General features: G+C 42.9%; 2 protein-coding genes across 11 annotated transcripts in view; one reads left to right on the forward strand and one right to left on the reverse strand.

Moving 5' to 3' along the window:
• The first annotated feature begins 1055 nt into the window (after window positions 1–1055).
• GJA10 (gap junction protein alpha 10) lies at window positions 1056–13326 on the forward strand. The gene is made up of 3 exons (XM_054820179.1): window positions 1056–1157; window positions 4345–5729; window positions 12182–13326. Exons 2-3 carry the CDS (start codon window positions 4361–4363, stop codon window positions 12229–12231), a joined length of 1419 nt encoding a protein of 472 aa, XP_054676154.1. The 5' UTR covers window positions 1056–1157; window positions 4345–4360; the 3' UTR covers window positions 12232–13326.
• Window positions 13327–14676: 1350 nt separating this feature from the next.
• Window positions 14677–22436, reverse strand: part of BACH2 (BTB domain and CNC homolog 2) — a 198460-nt gene continuing 190700 nt past the window's right edge. For all 10 annotated transcript variants that reach the window (XM_054820170.1, XM_054820174.1, XM_054820176.1 and 7 more), the window contains one exon: window positions 14677–21627. In XM_054820170.1, the coding sequence (XP_054676145.1) occupies window positions 21148–21627 (480 nt within the window). In that variant the 3' untranslated portion in view covers window positions 14677–21147. The remainder of the gene's footprint in view (window positions 21628–22436) is intronic.

Consider the following 22436-nt stretch of genomic DNA (forward strand, 5'->3'; position numbering starts at 1 on the left):
AGTCTTACTCTAATTTGCTATTGAGGAATAGGTCTGCTTCTATCCAACACACATATTTTGTGCTGCAGCTCTTCCCCTGTTCTCAAGTTTTCACAGTGAGCAGAGCTGAAGAGGGTGCTCCTGAGAAACACCCAGGAGCTGTGGAAGCCACTGGAGACATCAAGTCAACACCATCTTCTGGTGAGGCAGCACAGGGCACCCAGGCCTGAGTCGAAACTCTGAGACAACTGAAGCAGCAAGGTAAAGCCTTAGGGACTTTGTAACCAAATTTGGTCAGAAGAGGCATGAAAATAAAGTGCCAGTGGCAGGTACCTGAGAGTACGTGGGCTTGAGAGAGAGCATGAGAGCATGTGGATGAGAAAGGCCCATGGAGATCTGGGTGGTTTGGATGAATATTAACACACCTCTCTGGATGTACTCAGACGAGTGCAGCTTGTCTGAAAATCCCTTTTTTAAACCTTGTCCGTCACAGATACCAATTCTGAATGGGCTTGGGGGTGGCTCCCTAACCCAGCTGCGGAAGGGTTACCGTGCCAAAAGCCTGTGTTTCTAACTGAAGACTTGAGTCTCAGTTCCTGTGGCCTCCATTTTCAAAGACTCAGTCTAACGCATCCTAAATTAACTCACCAGGCAACAGAGTATGAAATCGGACGTGACCGATCGATCCTTGGGCATTGATTCAAAGCGAAACTAATGGAATGTAAAGAAAATGTAAGAATCTATCATACTGTAAAGGGTGCCTATTTAAACACTTTACAAAATAAAATTTAATTTGGGAGCTCGGTGGAAGCATAAAGTTTGAAGAACCGACTAAAACAAGACATAGGGGTGTTGTGAACTATTGCCCTACAGATCAAGCCTTGAGGGAATGGCTTTGTTAGATGCCACTGACTGAAATAATTGCATGATAATTTTGGCTAGAGGCACTATCCTATCATCTGCTGATTTTTAAACTGTGCACAAATAGTTTAGACTGAGCGATCTTGGCATCCAGCTACAAAGAACCGAGAAGTCTGCTCAGCATACACGTCTGTGCTTTGGCTTTTGGGGATGTCCTGGCACTGTCGATGGAAGGTTTCTGAGCTATAGCAATCAGCAGCGCTGCGTGCTCCTTCTGCAATGCTCTAGGATAGACTAACCGAGGGCTTTCTTCTAAGGTAAGCGGCAGAAAAATAATTCTTCCTAGGACAGTGTGGAGCAGGCAGGTCCCTGTCAGACTCAAAGCCGTGCAAATTAAACCCAGAAATATTTGCATCTTAGCATTTAACTTTTTTTGACAAGAAATTTAAGATTTGGCTCTGCTTTTTCAAATCACAGCTGATGAAAAGCTGGTATAAATTTAATATAGAAATGATTTGAGTAGTGGCAAATGACCAAATGAACTTTAAGATAAAGAAGTAAAAAAACCCCAAGAAATAAAGAAACTTTCTCCAAGAGAAATTATAGATTTACATCTGGTTCTAACTGATTACATGCATGAATTTTTATTGTTTGAAATAACCGTATACAAATATTTGGCCAGACTCAAAGGCAGTCAGATGATATAAAGAGAAGTGTCTCAGGTATGTACAATCCGTACTAAAAATGGTATGTTTCTAGTACACTAGGCTAGTATACTAGAATACTAGAGTTTCTAGTACACTAGTAGACTAGAAATAATGATATCATTGATATTTGAGATTATACTCTTACAGTACAATGAAATACTCCGTTGCATAGAGCTCAAATAAGACCAGGGAAGGGAAAGATGGAAAAATTGGAAGCACATTGCTATGACAAGATTCTAAAGTAGTTTTGGCTGATTTCTTAGAAACTCTGACTTTCGTGGCTCTAGACTGACTTCTTTGCTTTATACGCAACGTTCACCATGTCAGTATTCATACTGTGGTTCTAGCAGTGCAGATTTGAGGGAAAATATCTTGGTAAAATAAGCTCAGTTAGGAGTGGAATTACACCACTCCTACACTTACTTTCCCCTGTTGGCTGTTACAGGAAAGATGAGGATAGAGTTCTTTAAATACTGGTAGAAACAGCTTAAGAAACAAACACATCTAAAGAGCCAGAGTGATATGTTTATACTCCTCCTCTTGTCCTCTCTTACTCCGAATGGATACATTCACTTTCTGCTCCAAAATGGGCGGTGATAATTCCTAGTGCTAGAGGAATGCTCTCTTTCCATCTTTGACATTAAAACATGTCTCCTTTCCCTTTTATACCTTGTGTTTACATTTTAGCATCTAGCTCGGGTTGGGGTTTGTTGAGGTTTTTTTGCAGAGTCCATCAATTTCAGGGAGGGACCAGCTGTTTGCAAGGCAGCAAATATACCCAAAGCTCCTTTGCTTAACTGCTGCGTTGCCATCGTTCAGTCACCTTTCAGGGGAAGTGGTACCGAGCAATCAGCAAGTGTCACCCACTCATACTTGGCCTCTTGAGTACTGTGGGTTTGGGACCTTGCTCTACCTAAATCTCTACTTCTCACTTTACTGAAGGTGAACTATTCTGTATCAGCACTTCCAAGCTCAGAAAAGCAGATTCAACATTGTTAGCTTGAGATGTAATATTTTCTAGTAAACATTTCAACATATAAATGTCTTTACACCCACCCAACCTATGAAGTTGCAACAATTTGACATCTGCTCTGAGAAAGATCTCTATGAAGTCAGAAGAAAGCTCTGAGTTCTTTAAAGATGAGGAAAAGAGACTACAATAATTCTTGCTGACTTTTTTTTCACGTATCTCATTTCAATGACATGTATGGGAGGGAAGGAGTGGGGAAACAAGGTATTCCAGGTGCATCACAGCACCTAAGAAGTAGCTTGACTGGCTAGGCTTCCTCAACGAGTTCCCCGTGCCAAAGGAAAGTTCATTGTGTAGATTCGAATTTGCAGAAGAAAAACAAAACAACCTAGAAAAACCTTTAAAAATAAAGTCTGTAGGATGCCTACGCAGAGAATGACTGCACTATTGGTTACAACTGAAAATCTTTACTCGCAATGTGGATAAATACAGCCTCCAAGCAGAATCATGCTATGTGGGATCATATCATAAACCATAACCAAGCTATATCGATAATGGTGATATCACCCAGCTGTGCTATCAATTAAATTTGTGTAAGATTTTGGGAACTGCAACCAGCCACTCTTAAAAAAACTTAGAAATTACACTTCACTAAAGGTTGTGGTTTAGTGGAATTTGGGAAGTTTTGAAAGTACAGTAGCATAAAAAATTTATGTGCAAACCCTAAGGTAGATATGATCCCAGTTGCTTTCTATATTTTATTACCACGTTAGCAGAAAAAATTCCAGGGACACGACACCAAACGTGTGGTGCATTCACAAATAAACAGGCAAATACCTTACATTTCAATTCCCCACGTTACCTGAAGCTCCTGAATAGTTTCCAGAGAAGCGATTTGGAAATGAACCGTCTGGCAGCAGAACGTAGATCAATTTGCTGGTGAATCAAAGAGCTTCTGGAAAAGAAGTAGTTAAAAAGATCATCTCACACTCACAGCTAAAAACCTTCACATTACTCCATTATGTAATCCCTTTTTTATTTATCTCATATGTTCAAATTTATAATTAAGACAAAGTCTTGGTGATTCAGTAAGACTTTAAATGCATAAAATTAAAGATAGTAATCCTAGAACCACTCTTAATTTATTAACGTTATCCTAGAACTGAGACTATTTATACATGTACAGCTAAGTGTAAATTAGCTATGTATTTGTACTTTTAGGAATACAAGGGAGAAACTTATGGATTGTTACCCTGGTAGACGGGAGAATATTGGATGGACGGCACTAATAATGCTACTACCTTGGGGTACAAAATGAACCATTTTTATGTCATGGTTATAAGATACTTCTCAAAACCTTATCAAGCAAATGAAAGCTATGAGTGTTATATATTATTCTACTTGTTTTTCACCCAAAACCATGGCAAAGCCACAGACAGTGGAATGGAGTGGGTGTAGAATTAAACTATAGTTGGCAAAGGATTTGCAAAGTGAAAAAATTTGTCTTCTTTCCTAGTGGGAAGAAAATAGTGTAAAACTGTAGGCAGTTAAGAAGTACCGTGGCTTAAAGCTGAAATCAATCTCTCTTCAGTTTAAAATAACCTCACATTTGCATCTTTCACCATAAAGTAATCATAAAGTCTGCCTTCATTTAAAGACCTACTAAGTAGAAAATAATTATGAACTTCTAAGAGCTCTCCTGCTATCAGAAGAATGACTATGAAGAAAGACTATGAAACATCATTATTTAAAAAAAATACTAAAGAAGGCCATTTCCAAAAGGAATCCAGTATTGTATTAAAATAACATAAAATTTTTGTATTTCAGATATGAACTTCTGATCATGGGGGACTGGAACCTGTTGGGCAGCATCCTTGAAGAGGTGCACATCCACTCCACCATAGTTGGCAAAATCTGGCTTACAATCCTGTTCATATTTCGGATGCTGGTGCTGGGAGTGGCTGCCGAAGATGTCTGGGACGATGAGCAGTCTGAGTTCATCTGCAACACCGAGCAACCGGGCTGCAGCAATATCTGCTATGACAAAGCCTTCCCCATCTCTTTGATCAGATACTGGGTCCTGCAGATCATATTTGTCTCTTCTCCATCGCTAGTTTACATGGGCCATGCACTCTACAGACTAAGGGCTCTTGAGAAAGAGCGACAGAAGAGGAAAGCCCACCTGCGGGCTCAGCTAGAAGATCTGGAACCCATGCCCGAGGAACACAGGAGAGTGGAGAGGGAACTGCGTAAGCTGGAGGAACAGAAGAAAGTGAATAAGGCACCCCTGAGAGGGTCCCTGCTGCGCACCTATGTCCTACATATCCTGACCCGGTCGGTGGTCGAAGTGGGCTTTATGATAGGTCAGTATCTTTTATATGGGTTTCACATGTCCCCCCTTTACAAATGCACTCGGCCCCCTTGCCCTAACACGGTGGATTGTTTTGTGTCCCGACCCACAGAGAAGACCATCTTTATGGTTTTCATGAACAGCATCGCCGCGGTCTCCCTGTTCCTCAACATCCTAGAAATCGCCCACCTGGGCCTCAAGAAGATCCAGAAGAGCCTCTACAGGCGGCCGCGGCGGCCGGCGGGCCCCGCCGAGGAGGACACCAGCCTCTATAACTCCAAGAAGAGCTCCGTGGTGCCGCCGGTCTGCCCGGCCAGCGACGCCTCTCCGCCGCTCCCCGCCGCCGCTCCGCCGCCGTCCCACGCTCCCGCCGCCGCTCCCCCTCCCGCGCCAGCGGGGCCGCTGGGCCGCCAGCACCGCGGAGAGCTCCGCGGCGCCCCTCCGCCCCGCCGCCGGCACAGCGCGGCCCAGCACCACGGACAGCAGCCGCCGCCCTCCTCCAGCAGCGAGGAGGCGCCGCGGGCCGCGGCGGGCGGAGTCCCCGGGGCGGCGGGGTCGGCGGCAGCAGCCCGGCGGGTGCCCCGCAAGCACAGCCGGGTCAGCGTCTGTCGCGACCTTGACGAGGAGCGCGGCGACTCCCCGGACAGCGGGCACTGCCCGGGCACCCGCAAGTCCAGCTTCCTCTCCCGCGTCCTCACCGGGAGCCGGGCGGGCAGCGACAGCGAGAGCGCCGCCTCCCGCGGCGGCTCCGGCCCCGGCTCCGGCTCCGGTTCCGGCTCGGAGGGGAAGCACCGAGAGGAGGGCAGCCCGCCCAGCAGCCCGCCGCCGGCCGCCGCCATGGGACGCCGCGTGTCGATGGCAAGTAGCGGCCCCCGGGGTAGCCCGCGGGAGGGGGACGGCGGGGGGCCCCGGCTCCCTGTCCCGTCCCCGGGGAGGAGGGGGCGAGCCAGGGGGCAGGGAGGCTTGGGCAGGACTTCCGACACAGGCCTAACGCCTCGCATCCTTCCCGGATCAAGCCGAGCTCCCGCACGCTTGATCCCCTTCTATGGTGAAAGCAAAAATATCACTAGGGAATTACTGAGTCCTGAGGATCTCTAAGTCACCGAATCCCAGCTTTTGTATGCTCATTACATCATCCCAGTCGACTCCAGAGGACTGTCCCAGGGGAAGCTTGTTCAGTTCCAGCCTGCTTGACACTGCAAGAGAAGTCTTGAATGCATTGAGTTCAGTGACTCTACGGCTTTTGGCTTCAGGGGGTTTCTCCCAGGGCCAACCACTGAGTTGAATTAATTAATCAATGAATAAATAAAAAAATCTACATATAAAACACCGAATAATTGCTATGCCAGGGCCAACAACTACAGCATTCCTATTTTTTGGCCACACACTCTAAGCTTGCTTACAGTCAGTGTTGACAAGATATAGTGCTTGCATTCAAGAAACAACAAGTGGGGTTTTTTTAAAGTAATCTGAATTCTGATTGCTCCAGATCATGGGATTTGTCCTCTGACAGCAAAAAAAGATCCTTTACAAATGCTTGCAGGAGCAATACCTTTTTATAGGGCATGTAAAAACCAGAAGATTACATCGCACAATACTCAAAGTTATCAATTCTGTTCATTTTTTTTCTCACTCTTCCTAAAAAGAAATACTTTTCCTAAATATAAAACAAAACTAACCAACCAAAAAACTTCAAATCTTTTGTGGCAAGAAGCAGAAGGCACACTTACACATTGCTCATCAAAAAACTGTGAGTTCCTGCTTTCATGGAGTTAGTTTCTACAATATATAAACATTCAGCATAAGCTATATTAAATTGTCACTTAGAGGCAATTTAACCACTTCCCACTTTGCCATTTCTAATACAGGAAGAGGGCCTAGAGCCCAGTCTGTCCATCTTCTGCTGGTTTTTGATACTCAGATGAGAAGGCTCTTTAAAAAGGCAAAGTGCAAAAAGGTACCAAGCAAGACAGAATTTCAGTAGCACCCTGTTGAGGACTCACAGAAGTTCCCTGGCAGCTTTTACTGTTTAATGACAATGACACTGTCTTTCAGGAGAGATCTTGCAGAGAAATGTAGTCAGTTTGCAAAGCGATGTCATTACTCTTGAAAGTAACACTCTTCAGGCATGCTGCCTTTGGGGATGGTTATATATGGGACAGGTACTAGCATTTTGAAATGTGACTCATGTAGGTATACTACCTGTTGCTTCCTGTTTACAGCACATGATATTTTAAGGTAAAGGTGCTTCTATATACAATTGAGTCAATATTTTGGCAAATGCACTTTACTGCTAGCATTGCTAAGGCATTTTGTGAATAGCAGTTTCAATACACAAATATTCTGGTGCATCATCATAATGTTGAATCTGGGCATTAAAGCTTATATATGCTTCTGGTCTGTATTTCCCAATTCCTATATTCACTATTTCATTTTGGTTGTCAAAGGCACTCGGCATTGGTTTGATTTGTTTTAATTTGACTTTCAGAAGACAAACATCATGTATTAATGTTTAGATGAAAGAAAAATATGTATGATTAGTTTTACCTGTGTGACAGAAGCATTCAAAAATTAGTGATCCTATCAAAAAAAAAAAAAAAAAAAAGGCCTTACAAGGATTTGTATTAAAAAATTCCAACTGAAGCACACAAAAAATTAGTATCTACTGCCATGCCGGATTAATAGTGACTTGCAACAGTAATGCAGGGAAAGAACAGACACTTTTTAACATAATAATGAACAAACATGCACAAACATTTTCTGAACAGCCAAAATACAGTCTATTCTAACCTGGATTTTACTAATCTAAACTGGATTGCCAAATGGAGCAAAAACATAGTGGAATTGACACTGTTCTTCAATTTTCATTGATAACTTTCCCAAACTATAATCTTTACCTCCATAATGGCTGGAATGCTTTTTTTTCCCCTTCATCCATACCATTCTGCCAGAATTTGTCTGTAGCATTCTTCGCATTAGCTCAACTAGAGAGGAGTATTAACACAACATTGAAAATATCACTTTCTATAGCTCAACAACCATCTAGCAACCTCCAACCAAACACATACCCACGCTCTGTGCTAAGATAGAAGGACAACTGCAACTGCCCACAAACACCACAGCTTTCTTAGCTGAAAGAAAAATCTCAAAGCTACACAAAACCAAACCATCTGATGCTGCAAGAGTCTGCGTACAAGTCAACTGGATCCTGTGCGTCATAACATTGAAAGCACCTAACACATCTAATAGTACAGGTACGGATGCTTAACTTTTAGCCAGTGATGAGATTTTTAAGCAATATCAGCAATGCCATTTCTACATCAAACCTGAGTCTTTAACAGATAAAATGTTGTAAAAGTTACCTCTCATAATGTATTGCATCCTCTTGATCAAAACGTGAAGACCAGGTGGTGGATAGCAGCTGGCCAGATCATGATCAAATAGTTGTTTACAAGAAAGTACAAAATTCCATTCCTCAAAGACAATAGGAAATTCTTCTTAGGGCTTCCCCTTTAGAGGAAAGGTTACTTGGGATGCTGAAGAGAGGATGCATTCAATCCTTCACTGAAAACCCTCATGAAACAGCTCAAGAAGATATTGAATACAACATGCATGTTTGGCATGAGGATTCCTCAGCTTTTCAGAATTCAGTTCAAACCAGACCACTTATATATATAAAAGAAGAAAAGCCCTTCTCATCAGTAAGATTTTGACAGATCAACCATTTTTTGGCCACAACGTAGACTGACAAAGCTATTTAAAACCTCCTCATCGGGAATTGGGGGAGGTGAAGAGTAATTTCTTCATTTCACGTCCAAATGTGGCATAAAACCTTGAAAAAATATTTACTTTCCAATTGTTTAGTGTTACACCCAAACCACTCACTCTTCATACTCTATTCAGTTTCTTAGTCATTGCATTGTCCAAAGTTATCCATTATTCATATTGGGAAGCAAAAATGAGAGAAGCAGAAATCTTGAAAAACTTAGTAGGCTAAAGGCTTCTCAAGAAACTCTGATCCATTGTGAAAAAATATCTTTTCCTTCAGCCACTGGTTGGTCAAACTTTAAATTGATTAGGTTCTGAGAACAGACCACCAAAACTGGACACAGTTTTGCATCAGCGAAAGCACAGGGCAAAAAGCATAGGAGAAGGGAGTCGCTGCATGACATCAGGGTAATTCCCAACTGATTTCAGTCCACCTAAACGCAATGACAAGAGCATCACCAACTAAACGGGTGAGCTAATCTCAACGCAGTGGAGACCTAGGGTAAATAACATTACGAAACTCTACGTTAACAGGGTAATTCAGCATGTGTGCACAGGTGAAAACGTGCTATCCGCAAACCTCCAAAAAACCAAAACTCCTTGGTACTGAGGAACACAGCATGCCTTGAAGTGATAGCGAACAATTTGTTCATCGATAACTGGCCACAAACTAATAATTTCCAAGGCGCTCTTAGAGAATACATCTTAGAGAATATATGGTATCTTATCTTTTAAGAGATATTGTGGGTGCATACATAGTTCTGCCCTAACTTTTGCATTCTCTTACCACATCTTCACTTTTATTTAAGGGGAGATACAGCTATGGACCAAAGGGGCACCTTTTGCATGGTCCTAGGCTGCCAGCGTCCCTTAGGCAAACGGGTCTTAAATGGCTCTTTTCGCACACAACTCAGTGAAAAGAGCTCCACTGAATTTAGTATAACTGCAATAACAATTAACAACTGGGAGTCGGATTCACAAAGGTGTGCAGGAATTATGCTGCTGTCAATAGGATTCTGCGTATGAGAAAAAAACCCCCAAACACATAATTTGCACCATTCAGGCCCTTGACTGGTGCATGATACATTTTTAAGTCTGATAAAATTACTAGGCTGATGCAGTCAAAGGTCAGTATAAACCTAGTACAGATACAATCTGTGCTCTCTTGAAAATAGGCAGGGCCAGGAATTACAGCCTGTAATAGGCATCTCTCGGAGCACTGCCTTAAGGGGTACTGGCTCACTGCCTCGCAGGTGCAACACTGCGTGAGCCATTGGGACCATTCAATAACTCTCTTTTTCTCGGGGCGGGGGATATGAAAATAAGAGATCTGAGCACTCCAACTGAACAATTAGCTTTACTTCCAAAGTCACCCATTGCCAGAATCAAGCAGTCTTCCTCCTTGGCCATTTTCTACAAACTGAAGGAACGATTGCAGAACATCAGAAAGCTCAGCTGAGCATGGCCACAGCCTGGCGTTGCATCTTCAGAGTGTCACAGTGTCAGCACAAGTCAATAGCTGAACACAAAGATGTCTACAAAAGCTGGAGGCTGTGTGGCATTTCATTGCTAGCTGTGTTTGAAGTCTTTTGCTAGCTGTATCTCTCCTCACCTTTCTAAAGCAGAGGACTCCAGTTGCATGCTACCTGAGCATGTCCAGCATCAGTTCTTTTTGGCCTACATATAATAGTTTTCTAAGGAATTCTAAGGTGTGCTCTAAAACCTATGACTTTTAATAAGGTTAACTGGGATTGGGACTATTTACACTAGATTGGCAACTCTTCTCACAAAGGTACCATCTTTCAGATGACTTGGAACTAAGTTATCACATTTGCACCCCGAGCCTGAACGTGCATTGAGAGAACTACTGTGCTAGTCCTCTTGCTAGATTACTCAAGGACGTACCAAGAAGATGGGGAGACTTGACATGATCTAATGGTTGTGTTTATTCATTCAGCCAAGATGAGTTCCTGGAGTCACAAAACAATATTTGAAGTCATTAGAGGATTTATAATATTCTATAGCAATATTTTAGCTGAACCATTCTCCTGGGAAACCAAAATTACTAGATCAGTATTTTCAGAAAGAATTAGGCCTTTTAGGCACTCAGATTCAGATTTTTGTTTTTCAAGAAGTGCTGAGTTTTTCCCGCCTTCATGTTCATTCCTTATTCTTTAGCCCACCATCTCTTCCAGGGAGCCCTGTGCTTTTAGACTGTCATTTCTTTAAATCTCTATTATTGGCTACAAAGTAATCAGTGTATCTTTAAAAGCAAGGCCCCCTCCTCATGGTGAATGAGAGGGATGAAGCTGATAATGAAGCAGCTGGTAAAGCTGATACTCTCAGCTCACAGAATTGGGCTGAGATAGGGCTGCTGATTTCATTCCTTTGCAGAAAAGAAAGTCTCTGGGGCTGAAATCCCGGCTCTGCCAAAGTTGGGGAAATTTTACAATTCACTGGGTCCGGTTTCCTTCACGGCACTGCTTTTTTATTCCTCTCTGCTGTTCAATTCTTTTTTGACTTCTCAAGTCTCCGTCCAGCTTTGAGCCTTTTACCCAGTGGGAAAATACTCCGTAGCGAGCAGGATATGAAAGAGAGAGCTGCTATTCAGCCTGAATGCTTGCAGTCTTCTCCAGAACAAGGCATGTTTACTCACCCTTTCAACAACACTTGAGGAATAAATATCCACTCATTTAACTAGCTGCTCACCCGCTCTCGCTCCTGGGGCTGGGAACAGTGTGATAAGAGTGAATGTACATTGAAATAAACCTAATAACCGCGGAGGAGTTATTGAAACAGCTAAGCTCCACCAGGAAAATCTATAGGTGGGGTAAGGGACTGGTGAAACCCTGTGCTCCTCTAGGATGTTTGAGAATCCTTAAAGGTATTCACATTTACACCTGCGGGTAACTACTGCGGGTTTTGTACAGTTTCTCTATGCAAACACCTCTTTTTTTAAAAAAACCCAGCAACAAGAAATTCCACAGTAGTTGTATTTTATTCTGTCCTGGAGCACTCAGGAGCAGCTCATGGTGATGAGAGCCAGTGTACCAGTTATCCTGCAAAAGCTACCTGGTCACCAAAAGGTCGCACAAACACCAACTCACCAGTTGCACAAACACAGGTAAACTTTGGAGGTCAGCAGTGGCTGACAACTAATGAACCCCTCTGAGGATTTGTGCAAAAACAAATGGATAAGCTGTATTTTAGAAAGTGGAACTTGCTTAATTGAGTCCATCTGAAAATATACAAAAAATATACAAAACCCTTTAACATGTAAAGCAAGGGCCCTAGGATGGATACGCTGACTTCACGCAAGTTACTTCAGAGATTAATGTGTTTATTTTGGTTTAAAAGCAGGTGTTCCCTCCCTCCCCTTAGCACTGAACAAAGCCCTGCAAGGTAAGTATGTTGTCAGCTGAATGCCAGATTCCCACCTTCCCAACTATGTATGTGTTGGAACCTGGGTTAATTACGATGATAACATTTCTTTTTCTCCTTTAAGCCAATTCAGCTTCATGCTTTCTTTCTCTTGTTATCTTTCAGAGCATGCTCCTAGAACTATCATCTATCATGAAAAAGTAATGACATTCTGAGAAGAACTAAACTAAGGGATTGAGCACAAACCACCTTCAGCAGAGAGATAAAAAGCAGATAATATGTTGCTATGTTCCCCTCTCCCGACACTATAATGCTAAATTCATAATACAGTTCAAGAAAGCAAACACTTTATTCCTCCATTTTACGCCAATCCCAACCCGTACTGTGCTCTGATTGCTGGCGCTAACGGGTAGCTTGCTCCACAACTCAGGATTTTTCTCACGTAGACCGAGTCGGATCTGGTCAGTGTGTGCTGCCACTGCAGAAATAGCCTTGTGTCTTTGGGAGAACATTTTGGGATGTACAACTTGTTGTGCATGCTAGCAGTGTTCATATCAGAAACCAGCCCGATCCATAGACCTTCAAGGTAGCGGGAGACCCAAGGCACCTACAAGAAAGGGTTAGTTTGATTTGAAAGTAAGCTGGAAGGCTTCGTGGCCTCTATCTCCCCAGGCTTCAGCAGCAAATGAATAAAAGATGGAAGAAAGACTCAAGGAATCTGCAGGGACAGAGAATTTAAGAGAGATAAAAAAACCAGCTGAAGAATACGCTGCTGCCCGTCTGCCTGTGCCAATGCAGTCCTCAAGCTCTGACAGAGACTTTCTGTGCTAACGTAGCCTCCTCGTAGCTAATACTTTCGGCTTCAAAATTGAAACTAAGTAAAACTGGGCAATTTATTTCAAGTGCAAAACATCTGTGCTTTTCTTCAGCTCGCTGTTCAAGATCATCTGCGAGGTGTCACCTCAGGGTCATGAAAAGCTTATTCCTTTCACTGTGTCATTAGTTCATACAGAGGAACTGAAAGACAAGCGAAGCCAAAAAGAGCTCATTTTCAGTTTGCTGGGACAGACTAGCTCTGGAGGGTTGGATTTCTGGGTTTTATGCAGCCCAAGAAAGCAGTCCTTCCACTTTTGTATCCCCAAAATAAAGCACCTTCTTCTGACTGTCCCTGACCCTGTTTCTGGCCACACGCTTTTAGCTGCTTTTATTTGTGAAGCTTATCATAACTCGCATTTGCTATCACCTCAACGGCAAGCGATGCTTGGACCAAGCTCATTTGCTATGTCGGTTTTTCCCTAAGCATAAAAATCCTCCATGAGTGGACAACTCTAAGGCAAGGCCAGCAGAAAGCAGGACAGCAGGAAAAAAGAGAGTCAAGCGTAAAGATTGCTTGAGATTACAGTGGGTTTGTTCTAGTGCACAGGATTTACATTCATATTCTGCCTCACTACAAACTGATTGGCAGTTTGCCTGTGCATTTGTTCAGTATTTGAAGGCAAAAAAAAAAAAGGGAAATATTTAAGATGGTGGCCATTAAGCGCCAGCAACAACTGATCAGGGATGGAGAAACAGCTTTCCTGAAGTACATTCTCTACTGCCAGGCTATGTGTAAATGCGGTGGATGCTACATCGTCTGACAGATTTGCGGGGGTGGGAAGCTTTCTTCATATATGCTCAACAGGAAGATTCAGAAAACTGGGGAACTCTGGAAAGTAATGTTTGATTTTCTTCCATGAGAATTTTAAGATTGAAAAAATTGCAGGCAACTTTCACTGCTGCAGATGCAGGAGGACACAGTTTACATCCCTAAGGATGGTGGCCCAGGGCACGCGCTCCAGGGTGATAAAAAAGCCTGAGGCCCTCCCTTCAGCAGCTCGCCCTCCTCCCCACTCCCACGGCAGCATCCCAGCAAGGTAGGACCAGGGTAGGACAACTGGTTGTGCCACTCCCCCTTCCCAGGTCTCCTCCTGCCAAGGTGTTGAGCGGGCTCTCAGGGTGTATCCAGCCCAAGGAGAGAGGCAGCTGCCATGTGTTTGGGAGTCCCTGAGAGCAACCCCCCCACTAGAGCCCACACCCTGCTTGTGGTAACAGCACCGCAGGCTGTCACAATTTTTTCTTTCCTTTCTGCATCTTCTGCAGTGTAAGTGATGCTAACGGTCCATGGCACAAGTTCCTCTTTCAGAACGGAACGCTACCGTATTTGGGTTACACACTGAGATTTTCAGCTGTATTTTATTTCTACAGAAACCTCCCTCAGTTTCGCTCAGGTTTTCTGTAAAGGGGAAACAAACCCCAACCTCTCCCCTTGCCTCCCACCGTGTACACTGACACTTTAAAAGACCAAAACAAAGACTTAGCAGAATTGCCTTAAGTCAAGCACTGGGGGAATGGGTATAGATACAGCTTATTTCATCTTCCAAAACAACTTACTCCATCTTTGCAATGAAATACCCTGCAGCAGATCAAAGATAACTGGATCCCTGGATCAAAGACAAGGAGTGAATTAGCAATGGGACCACGTGAGTGGAGGTCTCTTCATCAGTCCAGAGATTTACCCGGCAGTATCAACCACATCCAACCTACCCTCCCGAATCTCACCTACAACCCACTCATTAACTGAGCACTGCAACATCAATTTCAGTCAGGATAAGTCGATTTACAATACATAATGATATGTCTTTATTTCATCAACAGAAATGGTGTCTAGACAAAATTCAGTTAACACTAGCAATTCAAATGAATGAAAAGGGTTGGGTGTATTTTTTTTTTCATTTTTGCTTTTTGCACAATACTGTATTTACAATGAGTAAATGACATTTTAAATTCATTAGTTCGTAGCAATGCTTTCTTCCAAAAAGGTAAAAATTCTTAGTAACAGAGAGTAAGCATCAACAGCCACCTCATTTATTTATACAATAAAAATCACAAGAAACCACAGTCACCTAGAAAAAAAATAAAGACAAGCTTAAGAACTAGTACAATAAAATGATGCATTGAATTAAGTTACATTAATCGCATAGAATTTGTGTAAAAAGTATGTAGAAAAAACACCTGATGTAACCTGTTACAGTCATTGACCAGTTATGAGAGGTACAGAGGGTTATACAGGTAGATATGTGTGAAAACTGTCCATACTGTTTGACCTGGGGAGGAAGAGAAGAGGGGTTGCACCCCCTTGCATACACTGATAAAACCCTGTTTTGAATATGGCCTCTGAAGTTTGTAAGGCATATATAAGAGGTGCACTTGTAACCAACTGGTTCTGGAACAAACTCTTAGGACATCCCCACCCTTGAAATCAAAGGTGATGCTTGGAACTACGCGTAAACAACCACGCATCGAGTATCACCAAAGTGTTTAGTATCGTTCCTGCCGGTCTGAGGGATCCAGATAGCTTCAGGCAGAGCAAACCTAGTAGTGAGAAGAGGATCGAAACCACGCGCATTTCTCTCGGGTACATCACAAACGCAGGGTAGCGCCAGCCTGGGAGGGGGATCCCAGCCTCACAGCCCCCGGCGCGGGGTAGCTGCTCCCTCCTCTGCCCACGTCCCGGAGGGTGGGCTTCTCTGGTCGCAGGGACGAGCCCGGCCGGCAATTGCAGCCCCCGCTCGGCTCCCTCCAAAACGGAGGGGTCGTTTGGGTTCGTAGCCTGGGACCGTCTCTGCTTCTAAGCAATCAATGAAATCAAACACTGCCAGTTGCCATTTCTATTTTAGGAAGCTAGTTTTTTTCTGCATGCCCTTAATCAGCCAAAAGGGACAACAGCGGCACTGCATGAACCACGCAGTGACTTTCACCTACGGAAAGGGCTCTGCCCACAGTCACTAAAATTCATAGAAGGACAGGAGTCATCTAACTGGCTTTTTAGCAGTCGGTTGGTTGGGGTAATGACCTTATAGAAAGGTATTTTTCGCATTCCTTCCTGCCAAAAAGCGATTTTATTTGCAAAAATGGCAACGTTATCTGTGTAATACCTTAAACTGCATATCAATATTTGACTTCGATATAAATAATACCTATCTTGGTGGAGTGTAGGAAAATACTGTACACTTAGTCTTTGCAAGTAATGCCTTTAAAATTTTGAGAGTAAAGGGAATAATTATTCTACAGACCACCAACAATAGATCTTTTAAATATACACACAGTATTTGAACATATGCATATACACATATATTGTATTCTACAGCATCAGATCTGATGCCTGAGTCACGACATACTCCAAGGAGTATTATAAATATACATATATGTATTATAAACAGGAAAATACACAAACACACACTCTGACTAGAATTATAGATGTATGTATACATACATGTATACATATATATATGGATATAAAATTAACTTGGACTGTGTTGGCAGAGACAAAACTGAAACGAAGTCAAAATCTGTTGAGAAAATTTCTAGCAGGAAAGAGAGCATAAGTTCTTTATGTTAATGGTTTTAGTTTCACCTCACTTCTGATAAAAATAAACCGCTCCATACTTAGCAGATCCCCCCCCCTCCCTTATGCAAGGCCATCAGCTCCTCTGCTCATACTGAGCTAAACCTTCTCCAGGCAGCCCTAAAATAGAGACTTTTAAAATGCTGCAACCATGGGCTACAACATTCAGCCAGCGGCACCTCCAAACGCATCTCAGATCAGAAGGAAAAGGTGAAAGCAGCGCTCCTGGTTGCAGTGGCAGAGGACGTGAAGTGGAGCAGACTGCGAGCTTGTGTAAACCTGGCAAACGTTCGCTTCGCCTCACTGCAAAATTCGCTGCAGGCCTTCTATTCTGCAAAACCCACTCCACTCGCTTTTTTAACCGCCGCAGCAGTGGGTCACAAAACGCAAGTGAGGATGCGGTGTTGATTCTAGAATTACTATGCTTCACCGTGCTTTCTCCTAGTGGATCAGATTTCATTTTATTACAGGATTATAGTGATTCCAGCATGCAGATTTTTAAAAATTTGTTAGGCAATCATAAAGTTACATATTAAAAAAATCTAACTATGTATCTAGGTATTTTAACTTCTATTTAAGCGCTCTGTAGAGTACAGACTTGATGAAGTGTTGGAGTCCAGGTTAACGACCACACTATCAGCATTAACCATTTCTCTGGCAGCAGTTAATCCATTTAGCAAAGTTACGTATCTAGTTCCCACTCTCCTTCTTAAAGAGAAGTAGCAGTTAGCATACTAATCACTGTGGCTTGCCTTTGCAGCACATTTTACTTCCTTGGGAAAAAAAATAATACAAGGATTAGATCCAAAAATATAGTGCATCTTAAAAGCAGCATATACCCTTAGAAAGACATTTAATAAATTACTTGTACAATATATAAAATAATCGTTTTATACTGCAGCATCAAACTGACGCCTGAGTCATCACATGTTAGGAAGTCTGTGATATAAATACTGGGATCTCCTGATAACACAGCCAACATTTTTGCTTTTGTTTTGCTTGTTTTCTGTTTTGTTTTCTCTCTCGTTTTTTCCTTTTTTTTTTCACTACCTTTTTGTTCCAGAATCAGCTTGCAATGAGCTTTAATCGTGTTCAAGGCACCCCCAGAGAACGCAGAGAAACAAACACATTATATAGTGTAGTACTCACCTGACAAAGCATAACGAGCCTAAATGAAATGAGGTTTCCTGGCGATACAAGTATAGCAATGGCAAAGGAAAAGGAGGACTAGATACAGACTGGACAAAGCCTCAAGGACTTGCACGCCCTTGAGAGCAGTGCCGTGCCCAGCGGGAAAATGGGGTCTCACCATGCCATTCCCAAGCAACACCCGACAGGACTGATGCTGCACATATCCTCTTTGACAAAAGCAAAGAGATTCTTACTTAAGATTATGGTGATTGTTGGCCAAACACTTAAAATTCATAAATACTGCAGTATTCTTGTGGTCAGTTGGTTTGACCTCATGATACGAATGGTTGGGTATGTCATGTCAAATGGTGTCCAGGTCTGAAACTAATTCTCCCAATGTCTTCCTTTAACGTTAGCCTAGTAACCGCTTTGAGAGCAGCATGGTTCGAAATAGCAAAAAAACCCTCAAAACAAAAAAGAAACAAAAAAACAACCACCACCACCAAAAAAACCCCACTGAAAAACCATGATACATGTAAATATAGGAAGTAATGACACAAAATCAGCCACTTCTAAAGGGAAAGAATGAAATCAAACATCCAGAAAAGCTCCTGGGGGAGGGGAAGAGAGAGACACGAGAGAAAGGTTGAGGAAGAGACACTTATTTGAGCAGTGGTTTTAAATATCAGTTCCCAAGGTAGAGGAAATCAAGAGACCCAGCACCAGTATGAAGCCAGGTCAAACCTAAGAGCTGCAGCGCAATGGGTTGTGTGGGTGGGTTTTTTAAACCGTTGGAATGAGGTCAAGAGTACCAGTTGCACATGAGTTGTTAGTAGAGTAAATCTTCATGTCAGGAAGCAAGTTAAAACTCGGTTTTATACTCATAAAACATTCTATCTATTCATATATATAGGAGGTCACTTAAAAATAAAAAAGGCAACAGAAAAACATCTTTAAAATACTGTGTCAGTTGACCCTTCCCACCTGCCCGCCCCCAGCCCCCCCCAAGTAGCTATGACTCTACAATGTGATTCACATTTAGTTTTAAATTCTAGCTTTCACCATGGTCTCATAGAAACAAAACTTCTCTGCGAAGCACAGAACTGCTTTGCAACGTCAACGAATTCAAAGGAAAATCAAATCCCCCCACCTGCCAAAGAGCTTCTCAGTCAGTTACCTGCAAAAGATGGCTAGGAGGGGGGGTCAGATATTTTTAGTTTAAGCTCTTTTTAAAAAGAAAGGATGACTTCTCCCCCTTTTTCAACCGTGTGAACTAGGAGTTTATGGCATTTGTATATTTTTGAACATTTAAAGGTAAAGATTTTGTACAGTAATGATTAATACTTAAACATAAATATTCTCCTACATTATATACTAGGGTTTTTTTGTACATGCGGGCAAAAAAAGTATTTTCAACAAACATGGCACATGCTATATGCATTTCCTCCTCGGTAGCTTGGCTACAATAGTTTGGGTGAAGAGGGTAAAAGCAAGACTTTGTGGCGAGTGGGCGACGGTCCATAAGCACAGTCTGAAGATGGAAGAAGTGGAGAGAGGGAGCTGATTCCTCCTCCAGGGTCAAGATGCTGATCTACTGAGTGCCTCAAAAAAGCACCAGCGCACACCTCTAGTGTAAACGTTAGCACAGACCACATTATCACTTAGTGCTTCTGAGAAGCTGCCTCCCCCCCTCCTTTTTTTTTTTTTTAATAGGTGTGAACAGCTGGTCATTTTTTTTTCAGCGAGAACAAACAATATCAGCCAGTAAAGCACATGACAGTTGTCGTCCAGGATAAAGCCACACAACCTGGCACACATAGGGCAAAGAACCACAAAATAAAAACTCAGTACACTTAGAATAATAATAGTAATTATTAAAAAAGCATTAGGAGGACGTTTTTCTGTCTACACTGTACATACAGATGTTATGCTTGGAAAGCTGCTGTCTCACACAGTCATAACATGAGTCAACATTGCTTAAGATACAAATCCAATACAGTTACAACTAAGCCAATTCACTGAGTAGTCTCCTTTGAGACAGCACTCTTTTAGCTGCGGTTTGTGCTGAGGGCAATGCTGCAGGATGAGAGGATCCTGGAACACAAGAACTGATGGGTAAGTGACCGAATCGGGTGTTGGCAGATGCATGTTTTGCTCTTAGAGGATACAGTGCTAACTTGACTTCTGTAAGGAAACCAAAGCCAACAACTAGGGGTCTGATCCTGCAACTCCGCCTACCCGGGCAGGGTCACTGACTTCACCGGACCCACCTCTGCGACTCGGGTCTGGTGAGGAAAACGGTAACGTCTGAGGACAGCTGAGGTGAGGCTCTGGGGACTAGCCGGAGCAGCAGTTGCTTCCATGAGTAAAGGATGCAGAGCGGGGCTGGAGAAAAAGCTCCTACCCACGTATATTGATGTGATCTCCGTTTGCTTTACTTCATGGAACGTATGATGAACTGATCCAGTTGTCAAATACTTTTTTCTCTAAAGAGTGAAATATACTTTCCCCTATAAGAATCCAAAAGCATCATTAACAGCACTTAAACTTGGTTTGTGAAACAGAAAGAAGTCTGAATATAAAAATAATTCAAGCAGATTCTCTTTACAAATTGTATAGTGAATTCAGTATTTGGCAAGACCGTTTTTACTACATAATGAGCTCCTGAGTGTTTGTCTATTAGCTAAAACTTTTCTATTTTCTTTAAGCCATAAAGCAAAGAAAACCATATACTCAAGTTATACTGAAGTCACGACTTCATTTATGAAAAGAGGTTTGACCAGAAACTCAGTGCAAGTGGCAAAGTTGACCATTACTGTACAGTATCTGCAAGAAAATAAAATAACTCCACATTGCTCAAGTGGCACGAAATGGCTGTGCCAAAAAAATTGTCTATAATAAAATCTCAAATAAGTTTCCAACATTAAAGTTTTATAAATAAGTACAAATCGAATGATATTGCTGAACTGTGAACCGAGAAAAAAAAATTATCGTGTAACAAGTTACCAAACTAGTTCTAGCATCGAAGACAAAAAGGAATGTTGGAACTTGTTTATACAATAGAAATGAAAGCTTCCAGTTTGTAGGATGAGAAAAATTGAGGCATGCAGGGACTTTTGCATATGGATATATATATTTTATATATATTATATATAATATGTACAGTTTAGCTATAAAACTTTGATGTGTAAAGAAGCTGTCTTCAATGAAAAATTGAACATTCAGAGGAAATTCCTGAGTTAGGGTTTTGTGACATGGGCCACTGAGAAAAAAGCTGCGGTTGGGTCCTCAGAGGTGTTATGTCCATCCCTGTTAAGATTGAAATCAACATACAAAAACAGACAGTGTTGCCACTGCTTCGTTCCCTGCCTGAGCAAGGGATAGCACCATTGTGAAGAGAACTCCTGCTTGTAGAGAGGAGGGAATACTTAAAAACAGTATTGCTGCTAAGACCACTGTAGTGTGCACCAAATACGTTCTTCTAGACAACAAATGAGCACTGCCACTGGCTGACTGAAGAACACCTGACCAGGTGTAACGTTAAGGTTACAAGTCACTAGGTGTAATCTTTCCTAGGTTGTTCATCTGTTGTACATTTATCAGTCATTTCCTGACAGAAGTCTACCGTGACCGTTTGGCTGCTCTGCTCTGGTGGAAGCTCTCTCTCGGGGTAAGTACCTGTGTCAGCTCCATCCAACCCCCCGCTGGCCGAACAATTTTCCGAGACGTTGTTGGGCAGCCAGGGCGCTCCCAGTTGCACCGAGCTTTGCTCCGAGCAGCACTGCATGCTTTCCCCGACACACTGGGAGGTCACCAGGCTCTGCTCCACGCCAGCTGAGGAGGGGCTGATGGTGGTAGCTGGCTGTAGATCCATGGGTCGGAGAACGGGGCAGTATCGGTGGAGAGCTTGGATCTGTTCCGGGCTCTGCATGTCTCTACACACTTCTTGGGAAAGACACGAGAAGTTGTCTAACAATTCTCCCATGCTTGCTTTCAGCTGGTTCCTTTCTGAGAGCAATTTCTCTTTCTCACACACCTGAAAAAGAAAGAAGGCATCTTAGGCTGACGAAGGGCAATCTGCTGGCTGCACACCCCGAGCGTGTCTGCAGCGGTACCCAAGAAGGGCATCAACACATCACAGTTATTTTTGCATGGGCAGAGGAAAAGTCACAGAGACCACCATAAGGGTTGTGCAGACTGCAGTTTGGGAAACATCTGGAGAAAAACATTTGAGCTGGAAGAGGATAGGGTCACAAGTTAACCCCAAGAGACTGTTAGTTCCCTTAATAAACTAAGGCTACTTGATGGATGATAAATCTCTGAAAAAAAAACATTTTGATGGAGAAAAGCCACTGCCCATCTAAAGAAGAAACCAGGGTTTAGTTCCTGAAGTGATGCTATGCTGCAGAAGTTCAGTTCATCCTCTAAGTGCCGGGTCGGTCAGTCAGGCTGGGTGCCCCTGCTTTGGCCCACCTGCCAGCTGAACCCGTTACCTCTGCAAAGTGTGTTATTCAGAGGAGAGGATCTGAGTGTGTGCTCTGTGGACAGCACCATGGCTCATTTTCTTATGTCCTGATGCTTATTAGTTTGGGTTTGACCTAATCAAGATATTTTTATGAAAACCCTGAAGGTTGGTGGACTTCTTAACACTCAGAACAACAAGCTTAATGTCATTTCCTCTTTGTTCTGCTCAGGTTCTGCCTCCCATACTGCCAAATGTCCTCCCCTGCCAACATCTAGCTTAAGTGTTTCAGACTTTCACTGTGCCAGCGGGCTGCTCTAGGAGAGGTCTGGGTGAGATGCAGGACAGCCCCGGTGAGAAGGAAGAGTAAGAAAGTTTGGTGG

This window comes from Grus americana, chromosome 3, assembly GCF_028858705.1.
Source record: "Grus americana isolate bGruAme1 chromosome 3, bGruAme1.mat, whole genome shotgun sequence".
NCBI lineage: Eukaryota > Metazoa > Chordata > Aves > Gruiformes > Gruidae > Grus > Grus americana.

Coding starts and splice junctions, on each gene's coding strand:
- GJA10 (XM_054820179.1), top strand. CDS start 4,361: ATGGGGGACTGGAACCTGTTGGGCAGCATCCTTGAAGAGGTGCACATC. Junction 5,730..12,181: donor ACGCCGCGTGTCGATGGCAA/GTAGCGGCCCCC, acceptor GTTATCTTTCAG/AGCATGCTCCTAGAACTATC.